The sequence below is a fragment of the Plasmopara halstedii genome, assembly GCF_900000015.1.
Source record: "Plasmopara halstedii genome assembly, contig: Scaffold_2386, whole genome shotgun sequence".
In the NCBI taxonomy this organism is placed as follows: domain Eukaryota; phylum Oomycota; class Peronosporomycetes; order Peronosporales; family Peronosporaceae; genus Plasmopara; species Plasmopara halstedii.
The window spans coordinates 1284008-1301530 of NW_020189293.1; the positions used below are offsets into that span (position 1 = coordinate 1284008).

A 17523-nucleotide genomic window follows, 5' to 3' on the forward strand; every position below is an offset into this window, starting at 1 on the left:
AGAACTAATATTTAATACAACTCCGCAAGTATGAATCTACCGAATCGTACCCCTGTCCACCAATCGCTATACTAACAGCCAACATGGATGGCTGACGCAAAATATGATTTTTTCAGGCATACGATTATGGCATACATGCCTTCTTTGCGACAAATTACAGTGTTGGACCATGTAGCCACGTACCCTTGATACTGTTGATCTTCGATTGGTCATCAATCTAGGCTGATAAGCGATACCTCCCTTTTAATGACCGTATCTTTTCAAGCATTCACTGATTTACTGGCTAAACTAGCTAATAGTCATGAACGAGAACTCGCCGCTGCTGCATAGCCGCTCAAATTCCCAACGAATTGACCGCACTACGCTGCGTCGCGTGCTTTATGTGGTTGTGCCTCTAGTGGTCGTGGCTATCGTGACAATTGGAATTCTGATCAGCAGTAACAAATCTTCAGGTGGATCGAATGTCGCTCCCACAGCCGCTGACGAACCAACCGCCGCGCCCACTGTTGTCGGTCTATCGGACGCCGAGCTGTTGACCATGCAACCGCATTTTGAGGAGAAAATGCACCCAGTCCCACCGAAGCTCGTAAAGCGCAGTGACTTCAATCGATCGCTGCCGACTAATGAGTTCTGGTCAAATCTCATGGCTGCCGATGGGCACGGCCTCAACGCAGGGGCTGGCGAAATTACGCTCAGTCCGTATACCATCCGAAGTCTGCCTAAACGATTCGAAATCTCTTATGGAGACTCTCGGCGCGTGGCTACTAAATCTGCTATCACGGAGTACTTTAACGTCGATGTCAGTTTTTCAGCTTACAGCCACAAAGTGGTGAATACCAGTTCTTCCGACTCACTTCTGCTTGGTGATGGTAATAGCACATCCAGAACCGTCTTAAGCTTTGACGTCTTATCCGTTTTGCTTCAATATTCTTATGAAGACGACAATCAGTATATGAGAATTCCGATGGTAAGAGGATCGCCATACATCACAGTGGAATACCAGAATGTCTTACCAGTACTCGAGTTCAACGCTTCGATTTTATCTATCAATGGTGAACGAGTGAAGCTAAACGATAAACAGAGTCCAAAACGTATGCTGCAGACGTGGACTAGCAAGCGATTCGAGCTCGAAATTGAAGTTTATGGCGCGGGTGAAAGCGCACGTGGTACCGGCAAATGTCTTCAAAGATGGATTTTGTACTTTGAAAAGATTAGGACACTCCAGCTACAGTTTTCTGATGAATTGGATTATCGTCCGTACAATTGTCGGGGAGAACTGACGACGCCGACCAACATTCGTTTGGTCGACACGGACTTTTACTCTGGAGTAGCTCGTTTGGCGATTGTTCCACAGAAAAGTGCGGTGGAAGTTCTAGACAGTTCTGCATCGATATATCCAGTAAGCTCAGCGATTACGACGGACGTGAACGAAACTTCTGCCACCTTCTCGTTTTGCTGGAAGACAAAACAATTTCCCGACTCGTCACCGGCCACGAAGCTACTGATGATGGCAAATCCACACCATGTTGCGACATTACAAACAGAAAGCAAGCTATTTCAAGTGCTTGGATCGTTGGGACATCGAACGTTGAAATCGAATATGACAGCGGTGGTCGGTAGTTGCTGGGAAATGCAGGAAGTTCTACCAGCCGTCCATTTTCAAGAAAGAAACGTATCGATCTCTCCACAACAAATCGAAGCAATCAAATTTTCGCTTGCTAACGACTCCAACTACACGCCAGAAGCTGATGACCCGTACTTTTTTGGAAAGGAGATTGCCCGCCAAGCTCGTTTAGTACTTATAGCCGATCAACTTGATGAACACAAACTTCGTGATAACATCCTGAATCGATTAGAGAAATGGGTAACTCCATGGATGCTCGGCCAGAATAGTGATCACTTTGTGTACGACCGCAGCTGGGGTGGTTTGTGTTCACTTAACGGACTAAAGGGCGTTTTCTGGATGACGGACTTTGGCAACGGCTGGTATAATGACCACGTACGTACAGTAAATTAATAGTGTATTTGTTCTTATATTGACACATTGTGTTCGTGCAGCACTTTCACTATGGATATATGTTGTACGCCCTCGCAGTAATAGCTAAATATCACCCGGATTTTGCCGAAAAGCACAAGGCAGTTGTCGTGTCAATTGTTCGTGATATTGCTAGTCCCGACCAAAATGAGTGAGCTTTTTTGTGTTATGTGTTATGCCTTATCAGAAATAATGTGTCGATTGATGTTTGTGATGCAGTACGTATTTCCCGTTCACTCGCCACTTTTCATGGTTTGATGGCCACTCGTTTGCCAGTGGCATCTACACTCTGGATGGTGGCAAGTCACAAGAGAGTGTGAGTGAAGCGATCAATGCCTACTATGGCGTGTATTTGGTTGGCAAAACATTTCATGTCCCGCAGATAGAACACATGGGCCATCTTTTGCTGACTCTTGAGATTCGTGGTGCTCAGACATACTGGCAGATGCCATCGAAGTCAAACATTTACGAGCCAATCTATGCTGCCAACAAGATGACGGGTCAAGTAGCTGCTACAAAAGTTTCATACACGACATGGTTTGGTCCACAGATAGAGCACATGCACTTGATTAACATGATCCCATTCACGCCTATCACGGACATGTTTATCAAACCTACTTACGTCCAGGAGGAGTATCCCCTTTTACAGCAGCAGGCCTTCGACCGCGTCCAGGACCCAATTAATGACCTCTGGAAAGGCTACGCGTATCTGGACTTGGCCATTATCAACCCTCTTGATGCCTGGTTTAAAGTCCAGAACTTGACTTTTTTTGACGACGGAAACTCGCGCACAAATTCACTGTATTGGATCGCCACGCGACCGACGAATTGATGAGAAACCTGTGCGTTGTTGCGTTAAAATGCCAAACTCATTGCATTGGCATCGCTGGACATGAAGGAATGAGGTGCTTTGCAGTTGCTATTGTGTGCCGCAACGAGTGAAGATATTTCGTCCAATAAATTTCTATATTACAATAATGGCTTACGATCTGACTCATTATAGCGATATCTTAAATGAGCAATGCTGTTGTTTCAGCAATCGCCATTAGTTTGTGTTGTTACTTCGAGCCGATGATCCAATAGTGTGCTTTCGTCTGCGGCAAAATAAAACTGGCCTTGAACGCTTTTGCCATCAAGCACATGCGGTAGCCAATAGCAATCATCTACCCACATGCTTTTGAATGGGATCTTGGAAATGTCGTACCACTGAGGCTCCATCTCCTCGCTCTCGGACGGCTCACCAAGAAATTTATGCGCCAAAAAAACATGTACTTCCATCATCTCCTCAGATTTTTCGAACGAGAAGAACAGGATACCACACGGTAGTAAATCCTCTGCCTTCACAATTACATTAGCCTCCTCTTCCAGTTCTCTTACCGCTGCGGCCGCGATGCTAGCGTCCGTAACCTCAACTTTACCACCGAATCCATTCCACTTGCCCATGCCAAATCCACGCTTTTTCAAACCCAAAAGTACCTGCTTGGATCCAACGCAATCGCGTACGATGAACGCTAACGTAAATAGTTTACGCTGATACGAAGATACCGCTTGCATGATGGCTGCCGAACGAGCGTCGGATTTACCGGTACACGATCTTCTGTCCTGTCTTTGTCGTTGATTAAAGTGAGGAGGAGATCGTAAGGATAATAATCAGTAGTAGTATTTTGTTTGTAGTCTAAAGATCATATCATCATAAGTAGCTGTCATTTAGTTTATTATGCTAAGACTTGTCCTTCGACCGAGGTTTTTCAAAATCGAGTAAAAAACTTCAACGCATCTTAGATCGCATCATTTGTAGAGCTGCCACCCCGTGCGCAATTAGGAGTGGTGATCATTTCCCTCTTGGACTTCTTTGCTGATCAAGCTGCTGCCATTTCTCGCCAACCGCTCACCCGGCATGCTTGGGGTGCTGGCTTTCACGCTACTGAGTGTCTGCGTATCGCTGTCACTATGCGTCGTGCCGGTGCTGGCTCGCTACACGATCTTTCCACTACTTACGAGTCTTGTGCACAAGCTCACGGCCATCTACCTAACTGATAGCATGAGAGTCGAGTACGCTTTTGGATCCTTCACGGTACGCGGACAGCGTGGTGGCGGTGGCACCTCGGAGATGTTACGCGGCATCACTATCTCGCTCTTTTTTGTCCAGCTGCAGAGCGAGTTCCTCAAGACGTTAGCTTTCGCCAAGCAAGGACTAGCGCCTGTGGATCTGAAGAATGTGAGCATAAAAGAGGTTGTCATACAATTAGCTACAACCTGGAAAGTAGTGGTCAAGGTGGAAGGGGTAGTTGTTGATGGCACAGTTGTGGATCCGAACGTTGAAGGATGTTTTGGGCTGCAAGATGCTGTGACTATGAAGTTAAATGAGGCGGCCTATTGGATTAATATGTTGACGACAGAGCGTGCCTCGTCGGAGCTTCGACAGAAACAGGAGCAGGATTTCGCCAATGCTCGGTCGACGACATTTTCCTTCAAGGATCGAGTGCTCCAGCAAATTGCTTCTCAAGTGGACGTCCATGTGAGAAATGTCCGAATTTCTCTGACAGGTCTTACCCCAGGAAATGCTGCCATTGATGGCCATGACGACGAAGCTGAGAAGGATGACGAAATGGCAGACAGAGCAACTACCAGCTCAATTGCCGTAAGGCTGAACCCCACACGCGTGAGTTTCTCGATGAAGTCGCTGGACTTGCTCACAGATGTCCTGCATGAAAACAACCAAGAGGCTTTGCAACTTATTTTGACATCAAATACAATTCTTGTGGAGTACGCATTGACATTGAAAGGTATGAATATCTGTGCTTCCACTATCAAGGATGAAGAAGAGGGTGTGACTGCGGCCGTTGAGAAAAAGCAGTCTTTGCTTAAGGACAGCAGTGGGGTGCAATCTTGCGAACAAGCTTTAGTTTCTATCTCTGCTCTTTCCTTAAATGTCAGAGTACCGCCCATGCCAAGGTTGCTGGGAATCGTGGCTTCCATCGCTCCCATCCCCATGAAGCATCGCTTAGCACAAGTAGAGATTGCATCGTCGTCGGTAAATACCATTTCTGTCGTACGTGAGCCTCTAGTTGGAGTGCTACGTGACATTTACGTGCCATACACGGACCACCAGGTTCTGGTACAGTCGATGCGCATGCTGGAGCAAAATGAGTCGGTTTGCAAGCATATTTCTCGAGAAGATGAAACATTTTATCTGGCAAACTATGATAAAGTGAATGGAAACAAGTCTCTATCGACGCAGGAGAAGGAAAATCTTAACGAAAAGCTGAGTAAATTGGAACTTTCAATGACGCTGAACAAGATTTTAAAGCTTCGTAGTCGTGCGACTGGATTGGCTAAGTTCTACCGTTGCAATCAAGACGAGTTGTCGCTTGGAGATTACACTGCAGTTGTGCAAGAAAACGCTGCCAAGCCAAGCAACATCATGTTCAGAGTCATGCATATTGCACTGCGCTGGGATAATATGAGCGTTAATTTTGGTGAACGCGATCACCAGGTTGCCGAGATGGTAGTGATCGGCTTTGGTGTCAATGTGCGCATGTTCCCGGTTGCGGATGGCAAGGAGAAACTTAAGCTTGACGTAGATTTGATGCTGAACCAGACTACTTTCGCCGTATTTGTTGGAACTTCAGAGCTAAGCCCTCTTTCTCCGACGGCAAAGCTATTGTTTGCCGACTTCTGTAAAGTGGCTGCCGAGTCAGATGGTATCACACCGCCTCAGATGCTTACTGCTCACATGAGCCAATATGAAAGGGGAGAGATGGACGTACGAGCTGTTGTGAATAATGTAAATTTGGTGCTTTTTGCAAATGCTCTCGAGCACTTCTTGCTGTACGTTGATCGACTTACGACAAAGGCAACTCAAGTACTATCGACTGCTCGTCCGCCCATCACGCCTGTTGTTCACACTGAATCAACGCCTGCGATGGTGCAAGTCATGAAAAATGAGCTAGATGCGATGGTTAAAGAGGTATCGATGTCGCCTTTCAGTCTACTCGGCGGCATGCTGCTAAATCTTGATGTGGGCCTGAATGACTGTCGCATCCTCTTGCTTCCAACACAATCGTTCACAAAATTGTTGTTCACGGATGTAAATGTGGAAACATCTCAAAGTGAATATGTCGTGAACTGTCGCGTTGACTTACCGGTAACACTAAGCATTCATCTAGAGAGCTCCAAGGTGAAAGAGATTGTAAAATTTCAAGTTAGCAACCTTAGCGTTGGAGCGCAATACGTTGAAGAAGTACGAGATATGGAGACCGTCTTAGCCCCAACAAGCATTGCTTTTCAATTCGTTCTCGAACAAGACGCTAAGAACCCATTAACGTGTCACCAGACTGTGATGATACACATGCCAGATATATTGGTAGCTGGATCGGACCTCAGTTTATCGCTGTTGGCGTCCTGTGGAGAAGCTCTTGCAAGCGTTCAGACGACAACGCCCGACCAAGCCCGGCTCCGCCTCGAGAGTCGTATCAAACAAGAAGAAATTCGTCGTCAGGCTGAAGTCAATACGATTCTCGATCGCCTACATCGTCTTTTTGACGAAATCGATGAGAACGGAAACGGGCGTATTGAGTTGGCCGAGCTCCTCCTCCTGCTTCGCCGCGTTAAAGTCGGTGATACACTGCTTGAAAGCGAGCTGGAGTACTTTGTCTGTGAGCTATTCAAGGAAATCGACCAAGACGGCAATGGATACCTAGAGTTTCAAGAGCTACGAGAGTTTTTGCGCGATGACTTGCTATCTGGTGAAGCTGCGGCCGCTGAATTAACTTCTAAAAGCGGCAGCAGTGCTCTTACTGGATTTTTGAATCTGCGTGGTAATGAGTACCATTCGTTTGAGGTGATAAATAATATGTGTGAGACAAAGATCACTTCAACTGAGCAGCTCGCCGAATGGATCAAACGACCGGTTTTCGAGTGTCGGTTCTGGGAACTGTTTGGTAGCGAAGCTCACGTCACGAATCGATCATTGGGCGACCAAAATCCTGTAGATGTGCAGAAGAAATTGGTTCGTTTGCTAAAAAATTATGATGCAGCTAACCTTATCTGGGACGCGTTTGTGTTGCCAGCGATACAAGATGGTTGCACAGATCGCGTTATGTTCGAATGGCTTCTCAAGCCGTCAACGCGCTGTGGAGGCATTAGTGAGTATCAAAGTGCGGCAAAGGTGATTGCAAAGCAGAAACGCGACGTCATTTTTAAAGAAGCTTTGGAGGAGGTTGAGCAACTTGTAAGCAAATTCACTCAGGACGTGAACCCAGTGAAAAAGGAGTTGCAGTTTACAACTGATGTCAAAATGGGCAATTTGCGCTTTGTTCTTACAGACACCGAATTACCTGCACGCTTTTTTCGTGGAGATTTGATTGTAAAAGATGTTAAGTTCTCAATGAAATTAAATGGCAAGGACATTGACGAGATCGGACCCATAGACTGGGTTAGCTTGACAACGTCTGGCAATTCTGCCTGGACAATTCTTTGTGGGTTTAAGATGTCCTCATCCTGCTTCAGTGATATGGCAAATGACATGGAGCATATTATTGAACCATGGGATCTGGTCGTCGGCATCTCGTCTGAGGCTGGCGAAAACGGTTGCTCTGTTTTGATAGAAGCTGCCAAGCGTTTTCAGATCAATGTGACGCCCAGTGTGTTAAAAACTTACCGTGCCTTGATGGACGCACTTGACGGCGAGGCCCAGCAGAATGCCTTACAAAAGCGTCAAGACAGCATTCAATGCTCCACCGCCGCGAAGAGACACAAAGAGAATGATTGCCTGGTACAAAATCTGACGGGATGCAAAATCATCCTACAGTTGAATGGTATTGACCATCCCATCGAAGTTGAGGCACACGACCGTGCCCTTATAGAAAATGGAGCTTTGAAGTATGGTAAAGCGACCCTTAATTCGCTAAGCATTGATCAGTGGGGCACAAGCAAGACTGCTGTAAATTTGCCTGCATTTGGTAAAGTTAGTGTTGGTGTGAGCACGGCGAAGGCGTCGCCTTCCACTCTGTTCATTACCGTATTCTCACGCTTGGAGAATTCTCGGCGTCAGCTGATTGTGCTACGATCCAACACTTACTTCTGCAATCATAGCTCTGAGTCCTACGAAATGCAATATCTGAGTCTGGCAAGTGAACAGAGAAAGTCTATCAAATCTCCTATTATTAAGTTGCGACCAAATGAGCGCATTTCGCTACCGCTATCTCTTCTTATGGGGATGACGGAATTCTATGCTCGCCCTGTAAATCACGAACACTGGATCGTGAAGACTTCATTGAACAACGATGTCTTAACATCGGCTGAGGCCATGAAGGAACTTGATGCACATGAAGCTAAACGAGAGTCAAAGAAAAAAGAGCGTCGAGGTGGAACTATTGTCTATGGAGACACCGCGGACACTTGCGCTACAGTCATCAAAAGGTTAACGCCCAACATGATTGTGCGTCGTTGGCACTTAAGGTCTTACTTTGATTGGGAATTAGCGCTTTTACCTCCGTTTGTTGTACGCAACTCACTTCCGTATGAATTAGAGTACCGATTCATCGAGTACAAGACTAGTTCAATGAAAGACATGAAGGCTGATTATGCCAAAGTTGAAGCGCTTCTGCGGCGTGAAAGTGCACCAGAGCCGTCTGAACGCGTGCTGAGTGGTGTGGTAGAATCGGGACACGATACTGAAGTGTCTGGCATATCTGGGGTACACCCAGGATATCTGTCTGTTCGACTTATTTCCAGGAAGAAGAACACAGGCAAGCATGCTGCATCTTCGTGGTCAAAGCCACTTTTGATGATGATACACAAGGGAGTCGAGCAATTCACGACATCTAGAGAGGAGATTGAAGCCGACATTGGTCTCAGATTTAACATTGACCGAATTACCCTCCCAAGTCATCCCCGCCTTGTGCGTTTTTCTAGTCCTTACTGGATTGTGAATAACACTTCCCTTGCTTTTGCGTTCGCGTTGATCGAACCTAGTGCAAACCGAACCTCATTCAAAGCCATGGATGTTTGTGCACCATTTAGCTACCCAGTGATGACTTCAATTCAGCACAACCGTATGAGCTTAAAACCACTTATTAATCTCAATCGCCGCCCAGAAGCATGGGGTACACTGGGTAAGATGCCAGAGGTGGCGTACAAATCCTCCACTGTGTCAAAACATGCCATTGCACACGCGGAATGGTCAGAACCGATCAACACGACTGCAATTAATACGATGGGTGAAATTGTTTGTGGCCCGAGCGTCTTTAGCGTTCAAATGGAAGGTCTATACGGACTATTTGAGCCGGGTGTTTCGCTCACACTGAGTCCCCGATATTTTGTGCAGAATAGGTTGAATCAAAAGCTCTACATCCAAAGTTTCGCCTCGCAAGAGAATGACGCAAGAAAAGTTGATGAGATGTTTCAAAGACGATCTCTCGAAGACGTGAAGCAGTTGCATTTAGCACTCGAGAATGGACAGACAACACCACTTTATCATTTTGGCCCGCTAAAAAAGGGCGAGTCGGTGCAGCATAGTCAGCGTTACGTGTCGTTTTCGTTCACGAAGGACTGGAACACCGACGCCAGCAAAAAAAACTGGTCCTTTGCGATACCGATTAATACAGCAGGTGATCTTTACTTGCAGATATTTTCATCAGTGCGCCAGCGACATATCATCTGCCAAGCAAGCGTGCAAGTGGTTGATATGTATGTTTATGTGATTCTCACGGATGTGTCATGTGCACCTCCATATCGTATCGAGAATTACACGCCATTCAGAGTGGACTGTGCACAGTTGGGCGAGTCATCTATCTTCAGTGGTGGGCACAAAGAGGTGGCAGCCACCATCAAACCGGGCGCGTGGCATGCATTTGCTTGGTTTAATCCTTTATCAAAAGAGCGCCATGTTGAGCTTCGCCTTTCACATGTTGATTCTCCCAAGACGCAAACCAAAAAGTACGACATTGACTATGTAGGCTACCTAGATTCGATTACCATGTGGGTATCCCGCGATGGCGAAAAAAAGCATCCCGTCGAGCTAATCGCTCAAGTGGTCGTAGAAACGAGTACTCGCGTGTTGAAGATTACAGAAAAAGAGTTGGAGCTCGGCCTCATAGAAAGCCAAGATCCTGACGGCGAAGGCGATCTCAAACAACGTAGAATGCTATATGCGTCATCGTTCGATATCAGATTCGATGGTTTTGGCTTTTCCGTACTTGATGGATGGCCACAGGAAGTGTTTTTCGCGTCGGTGGATGTAATTCAAGTGCGAAAAGCGCCTGCCTCGTTAGAATGGACGTTTTCGGTGTTGCATTGCCAAGTAGACAATATGCTCGCAACGGCCAAGTTTCCTGTTATAATGAACCCAGTGAATGCGGGCTATAGTGACAAGTCCGTTGGCAAGGCACCAGAACCGTTTTTAAAACTTGTGTTAGATGCAGATCTCGAGGCTCGATTTGGAACTTATAAACTGCTCGAATTTACCCTAAGTGATCTAGCGGTTAAGGTCGATATTGACTACATGGTAAATCTTGTCAAATTACTGGAGCCATACTTAACTTCCGACGCGACCGTGGCCCACCGTTCAAAAGTGACGCTGGAGCGCGCGCTTGATCGTCGTGCTCCACAAATGCCAATAATGACAGTGACGGGGGATGGTGGGATTCAGACAGATCTGGTGTATTTCGACGTTTTGCGTATATCGTCGCTGTCTGTGGAACTGGAGTACTCTATCACGCGCAAAGATATTGTCGCTTCGACGGGTGAGGGTCATTCGATAATCTTTGGATTCCTGAGCCAAATAATCGGGCTTATAGGGTCAAACCTTTCTGGATCGCCCACATTTAGTTTCAGCGAAATCGTAATTTTGCGCTGCTTCACGACAAAGCAGCGACTTCAAAATCAATTAATAGCAAATTATGTTCAGCAAGGCGTGATGCAGGCTTACCGTCTAATTGGAAGCGCAGACATTATAGGGAACCCAATCGGACTTGTCGAAGATTTAGGTTCTGGTGTAGTAGAGTTTCTGAAGATCACAAAAGGAGAATTAACGGGTGATGCTCAAACTCGAGGTGAGGGAGTCAAGATGCTAGGCAAAACAATTGTAAAATCAAGCGCCTCGTCAGTTGCAAAGATCACGGGCTCGTTGGACAAGTTTGTGGGTGAATTTGCGGATGAAAATCGTGCTACAAATACTGACGGGAGTAACTCGTCTGCCGATAATGCTGGAATCAAGTTTGCCAAGGACTTTGGTCGCGGCTTAACTGGCATCTTCACAAAACCTGTGGAAGGCGCTATCAAGGGCGGTGTCACTGGACTTGTACAGGGCACGGTGCAAGGTATTACAGGCCCCGGTGTCGTCCTACTCAAGGGTCTCACGGCAACGTCTCATACACTAGCGCTGGGTGTAAAGTCAACAGTTGTAGATCGTTCTCCATTCGGCGGCCGGCGTCGCAATCCAAAGCTTGTTCAAAATGGCAAGGTTATTGCAGAATTTGACGAGGAGCATTATAGACCGGCGTTGTTGGAGTTAGAGGTACTGGGTGCAAATGGATTGGATTCGGATAAGTCGTGCGATCCGTTGTGTGTTGTTCGCATTAACGGTGTTGATGTCATGAAAACCGCTGTTATTTACAACACTGTAAACCCTGTTTGGCAAGAGAAGACCCAAGTGGTATTAACTGGCGAGGAAAGCGAGGTACAGTTTGTGGTGAAAGATTCATACGGTGGAACTGTGGCCAAGACTGTCGGGAAGTGCATCATCAGTATGTCAAAATTACTCGACGATTTCAAACCGCCCAAGTACTCGTCAGACTTAGCCCAATGGGTGCACACGCAAGTAAAGCCTGGGGACACAACAAAGAATCGAAGCCATGTAATAACAGAGAAGGAGTATCCGCTCGTGATGCCAAGAAAGTACAGTGCCAAGAATTCGAATCATGGCACTACTTTTGCTGATGAAAAGCATCAAGTGTTCGTGACGATACTGTCGCTAAGAGATATGGTAGTTACAAGCTCAACTGGTAGTGGCATGCTTGGACTGGGAAATTTAGGGAGCAGCATGCCCAATATCTCGCCATACATCTCTGTGCATGTTGGCAAATCTGCGAATCGGACAAATACGACCAAGATGACTTTCACAAAGAATCAGAAAAATGATCTGGTCGGTCATGCATCATGGAACGAAAGTTTTACATTTTCGGTGACTGCCAAGGAGCTGCATCGCAGCGGAGCCGACTCGAGATTGGTGGTATCTTTGAAAGATAAAAGTATGATTGTGGATGTGCGCCTCGGCTCTGCAACATTAGATATTGACGCAACTAGGATAAACACCACGGAAACAGAAGAGGAATTGGTGCTGATAGACCAGAATGGCAAACTGATTGGATACCTAACTGTGAAAATTAGAGTCGCTGGCTCAGCTACATCCTCCCGCTCGCTTTCAATTAATTCTCTTATGTCCGCTGGTGATGACATAGCAAACCTCCCACCTGACGCTGTCAAGGCTGGCACTATTCGCGTGTCTTGCGACTTTAAGTGAGCCTCCAAGTCTAAATTGATACTCCAGTATTTTATACCAAAAAAATACTCTAGAATAATATAGCTGAAAATGTGGGAACTTGGTGATATCATGGTCTTATAAAGTAAATATTATCTACAGTACTCGTGTAATGGCATGTATAGGCAGAGTAAGAAGATTACGCAGCTCCAAAGGAGGGGTCCGAGGTACACGCGGGTGGCTAGCCGTGCATTGAAAAAGTCCAAGGTACACGCGGGCGGCTTGCCGCGCATTGGAAAAAGATTAGTTTGACGAGATTTTACTGTTAGTCCAGACTTAATATGTACTGTGGAAATAGCATAGCAAAAACATCTTTTTGTAGGATCGCATGAGCCCAGCCTCTGTGTGTTTGTTTAATGCGGATTTTGAGAGTTGAAGCGCTCTTTGTGCAAAGTGCACGGCAAACTTTTGCAATTGGTAGCCCTTTAAGGCAATCTCACAACCGAGTCGTGGGAAGACTGAATTCTCTGCGAGGATGGAGCATGATATTCTTCAAACACCTGTCCCGAGACAGATAGACTAGCTCCACAAGCTTTTGTCCGCCATAACTTTGAAAAGCATCACAAATTTGGCAGCCAAAGGGCTGGAAGCGGAAATTGCTCGATTAGAGGTGTTTACCTGCTCTGATAATGCACTGACGAGGTACGTTCAGAAGCACCTCAACTGGGTGCCGGTGGGAAAAGAGATGGCTCCGACTGGAAAACCGCTGGTGTTGAGCATCCAGTCCAGAGCTACAAGAATAAGGACGCGAAAAGTATCTTTCTCTGAATGAGAAAAGTTGATATGACCATAGATTTGGCAGCATGTCGAGCTTGCAATATAAAGCTAGGAGCTCGCGCACGAGAATGGGCACTTACATCAATACCTGGATGAACGTTGGACGATTAGAAGTAATAGATACCACGGGTTTGCGCAACAATTAACGAAGCGTATCGAATGCACAAAGATTTGTTATGCAACCAGGGGTAAGAGCTGACGGACTGTGTCCAGAATTCAAGAACTTTAATATCCGCGATGATATCGAACCCTCTCTCGAAAGCGGTCACGATTGCTATCATTTGAAGAAATTTTTCGTGAGTGCGGCTCGCACCGAGTAAGCGGTGGTCGTCACATTGTGAACCCAAAGTGCAAATCCCGTACCACGAGGGCGGGTTGGGTTGCTGGAGTTAAAAGCTCAACGAGAGCGCCGAAGGCGATAGCTCTCAGCTATCCTAATGATGAAAATAGTTGCTCGGCAATACCCGCAAATGTTTTATCTGCGATAGGAAAAAAATCTGCGCTTTGATACGAACGATCTGTCTCCCACACAAGAGCGGATGACAACTGTTAATGGGCAAACTTCAAGTTTGAGTAGGCGCATGCGGTCTACTGGCAAAGAGATGAGTTCCAATGGTCGTGATTTATGGGACCCATCCCCAAAGAAGCAACATTCTCTCAGAGAGTTGGGGCTCACAGCTCATGGTTGTTGGTTGTTGATGAGTCGTGGAACCCATGAATGGGTCCGGAGTGCTGTGCAATGTTTACGACGCGCGATTACCAAGAACAGCAGATCATAAGAGGGGGCATTAAAAATGGCAGATTTTGATTCGATAAATGTGCAGTTTGTGACAGTGACGCTGTTTAAGATCCAGAAATTGTGTTGAAATCCCAAGTATGGTTTGAAGACTTTCGCATTGTAAATGTAGTCCTTTCCCAAACTGTATCCGAAATTTGATGCTACTCTAAGTATGGCGTGACGAAAACACCATGCTTCAGTCTTATCGTGCCAGAACGGGTGGAATTGATGAGCAATTTGCGACTAGAACATTCGGATTCAATGTTATGAAGCATGGAGTATCCTTGTCGTGATGCGATGGTGTGCTGTGCTAGCTGTACTGTGTGGCAAGTCCACCGTGTGAGACCTCGACTTTGTGGCAGGAACGATCATTCCCTTGCGAATGAAATAACCGAGGATACCCTACGGGCTATGAGTCCACCTTATCCTTCCAGCAGAAGCTTGCGTTGAGCCCAAAAAACATCTCTAAGGTGTTGCTTAGAGTATAAGACGATGAGGAACCTAGATGGTATAGTTGGCACCAGTGAGGAGGCTCGAATCGTCACCTATTATCACTCAGTGCGAAGAGTGGGACAACAATTCTAAAGGATTCCAAGGGTTCTTTTCATCATCTTATGAAGGAACATTACGGCGTCGTGACGAGAGATCCACCACGCACAAATATCGCATCGGCCCAGAGCTGTCTTAATATCCAAGGACGTTCAGCCGTCTGATCAATGCAGTTTAGACTTCGCGGCTATGCACAAACCTACTTTGACGATAAATTCGAACGAACTCATGCTCAAAACAGGATCTCGGCCGTGGAAATTGCGTATACTTGCGAGCAATGCTCGACTGTATGCACTCAAATATAATTTATATGCCAATATTGACACGCAAATATTTGTCGCCGAAGAAAACCCCTTTCCAGATTTCTCCAGTGAATAGCATTACCGGCGAAAAATCTCGCAAAGATAAAGGCCATAGTAAGTTGGCCAATTCTTCTGTTCCGAACAAACTTATGGAAGTGACATAACATTTGCACAGCTACAGTGCACATAATGCCGATAAACCACAATTTCTTACCGATCTTTTATATGAGGATTGTGATTGGTGTTGACGCGCGGCGAGGAATGCGGCTTTTAGGATTGACAAAAATCTTCATGCGTTTCCCCATTCTACCTTTCCCGAATGCGGATCGCTCGTTTTACGTCGACTGTGACGATTCAGCCCGTGCAATAAGGTACGCTTTTTTTCACACCGATACCACTGGACGTAAACGCGTGCTCCCGATTGTCTCTCACCATACCACAGCTGCTGATGAGAACTTACCTGTTCATGGCCAAGTGATACATCCAATAAATATGCACTAGTGATGTTCAAGGTGCACCTGGTTGGCACTAAGCCGTTTGTGATCTATACAAATAATACGTCATTGCGCAGAGCGACATCGTCATCACATCGCTCACTTAAAAAAGCAAAATGTCGATCCTGTGTTGCTTAGTATACCATATATGTATGGTATTAGCCGGACGACTTAATGTTGTGGCAAACGCGCCTTCATATTGCTCCGACTATGTACTGTCGCATGCCACAGTGGTGACGTCGCCAATGGAAAAGGCAATATGTACAGTGTACGGATCAGATACAACATGTGTTGCGCTGCTGTAAACTGTAAGGAGCAAGAAGATTGGGTACTCAAATGCCACTTTATTGAAGGGTGCGTTCGCGCACCTGCATATCTATGTCTTATCTTAACGGCTCACATGACACTCAGTGTGTAGTGGTGCTTCATACTGAATGAGGCTCACGAAACCCATCGGGTGTCCGACCCGTAGAAAATTGATATACTCGGCGAGTGCTATGTATTGGTGGTGCGACATGTTTTAGTAGGTAATCACAAATGCGCTTTATATCAGCCGTATAGAATCTCGCCGCGTACGTCGAGTGACATTGGCCACCTTTGTGATCCTATACCTTGGAAACCGCAAGCTCGATGCGCTGTTGCTTAAACATGGCTAAATCAAATGACATCCTCAACTTCCCTTACTCAAAGAAAGAGATCTTCTCCGCTTCTACTAACAAAGGGTTTGATGTTTCGCAAAAGCGGTCTCGCGGCGAAGCTGCTTATGCTTACAGCGACGAAAAGCTCGAGTATCCCTTGATACGTCTAATTATCGCCATCTTTATAGCTGACAATTCTATCCAGTCAAGCAATTGCCGCTTCTGGAGTTTGAGTTGCCAATTGTATTTTCCCATATGGTCTTTTAAAGACAGAAGCTAATAAACTGTGTTTAATTATCCCAAAGCTGACTATTGTATTGAGTGTAATGAAGCTGCGATGCACATTGCGAAGGTGTGCTTTGACTTAAAGTGTCCTCATCAATTAAAATATGAAGGATGAGTGCGATGGCTTCATCCGAGAGCGGGGCCGAGGGCCTATTTTGTATGATACTTAGGTGGTTGGCATCTTGCTACACAAGGCTTTTCCTACTCAAGAGTCATATTTATCACACATAGTCATACATAATCTGATACTAGATATAACGGTTATGCTACATTTGATTCCAAAATATTCTATATAATTCGACGTGAGGCTTACAGACTGCGTGTCGTACTAAATTCTCCTTACCATACGCAAAAATTCGCACTTTCTCAATTTTAGAGACATTTCTTCATGACAAGTGCTAAAGCAACAGATGTCACGGGTGCTCGCACCGCCAAATCAAGCGTAGTATGTACTGAGAATTTTGTTCGATAATTGAGGCGAGCATTAGCAGTCTATGTTTATAAGCTGAAAGCACGTTGGCGACAAGTCCTTTTCGGAGGCGGTAACAGCTACCGTCTTGACGGAGGGTCCTCAAATTTGTGCGCCTCACAAATAGAGTAAACTTCGTGTTCAGCCTATTTTCTCGTCCTCTCGAACTTTGATATTTATAGCATTATATACTAAGTACTTCTGCCTGTTGGAGAAAGTTCTCACAGGGATACCAGAGGCAAAAACCATGTTAAAAGCCCCTTCACTGATAAGCAGCTCCAAAATACTCGCAAACGGTTAATCTGCAGCAGCAACGCCTTTCAAACTTCGGTATAGAATCACGAGGGATCCAGTCTCAACGCAAGGTCGTCAATGGAGCCCCTATAGCGAAACTCTAGATCTCCGGTAGGCAAAAGCAGGCTATTGACTAATATCTAAGTCTTTGAACCACCTCATGATCAATGTCAATGAAATTATCCCTAAAGCAAAAAACCAACAATAAAAAAGCTCAAAATCCAGAATTGCTGATTTACATCAAAGTCGAGGGCTTGGTGAAGCCGTAAATTTTTTTGGCGGAGTAAGAGCATTGCGCAACTCAGCGTTCGGTAGCAATCAAGAGTACGCGGAGTCAATCCAGACATTATAGACGGACA

At 45.9% G+C, this 17523-nt stretch overlaps 3 protein-coding genes across 3 annotated transcripts; 2 read left to right on the forward strand and 1 right to left on the reverse strand.

Annotated features, from left to right (window-relative positions):
* Positions 1-301: 301 nt before the first annotated feature.
* PHALS_03710 (endo--beta) lies at positions 302-2867 on the forward strand (the record flags this gene model as incomplete). The annotated part of the gene is made up of 3 exons (XM_024717972.1): positions 302-1999; positions 2059-2186; positions 2255-2867. The coding sequence occupies 3 exons, from the start codon at positions 302-304 to the stop codon at positions 2865-2867; spliced, it is 2439 nt and encodes an 812-aa protein (XP_024583417.1).
* A 200-nt stretch (positions 2868-3067) lies between these two features.
* PHALS_03711 (-dihydro-8-oxoguanine triphosphatase-like) lies at positions 3068-3589 on the reverse strand (the record flags this gene model as incomplete). The annotated part of the gene is made up of 1 exon (XM_024717973.1): positions 3068-3589. The coding sequence occupies one exon, from the start codon at positions 3587-3589 to the stop codon at positions 3068-3070; it is 522 nt and encodes a 173-aa protein (XP_024583418.1).
* Positions 3590-3932: 343 nt separating this feature from the next.
* PHALS_03712 (hypothetical protein F444_07371) lies at positions 3933-12560 on the forward strand (the record flags this gene model as incomplete). The annotated part of the gene is made up of 1 exon (XM_024717974.1): positions 3933-12560. One exon carries the CDS (start codon positions 3933-3935, stop codon positions 12558-12560), a length of 8628 nt encoding a protein of 2875 aa, XP_024583419.1.
* Positions 12561-17523: the final 4963 nt, after the last annotated feature.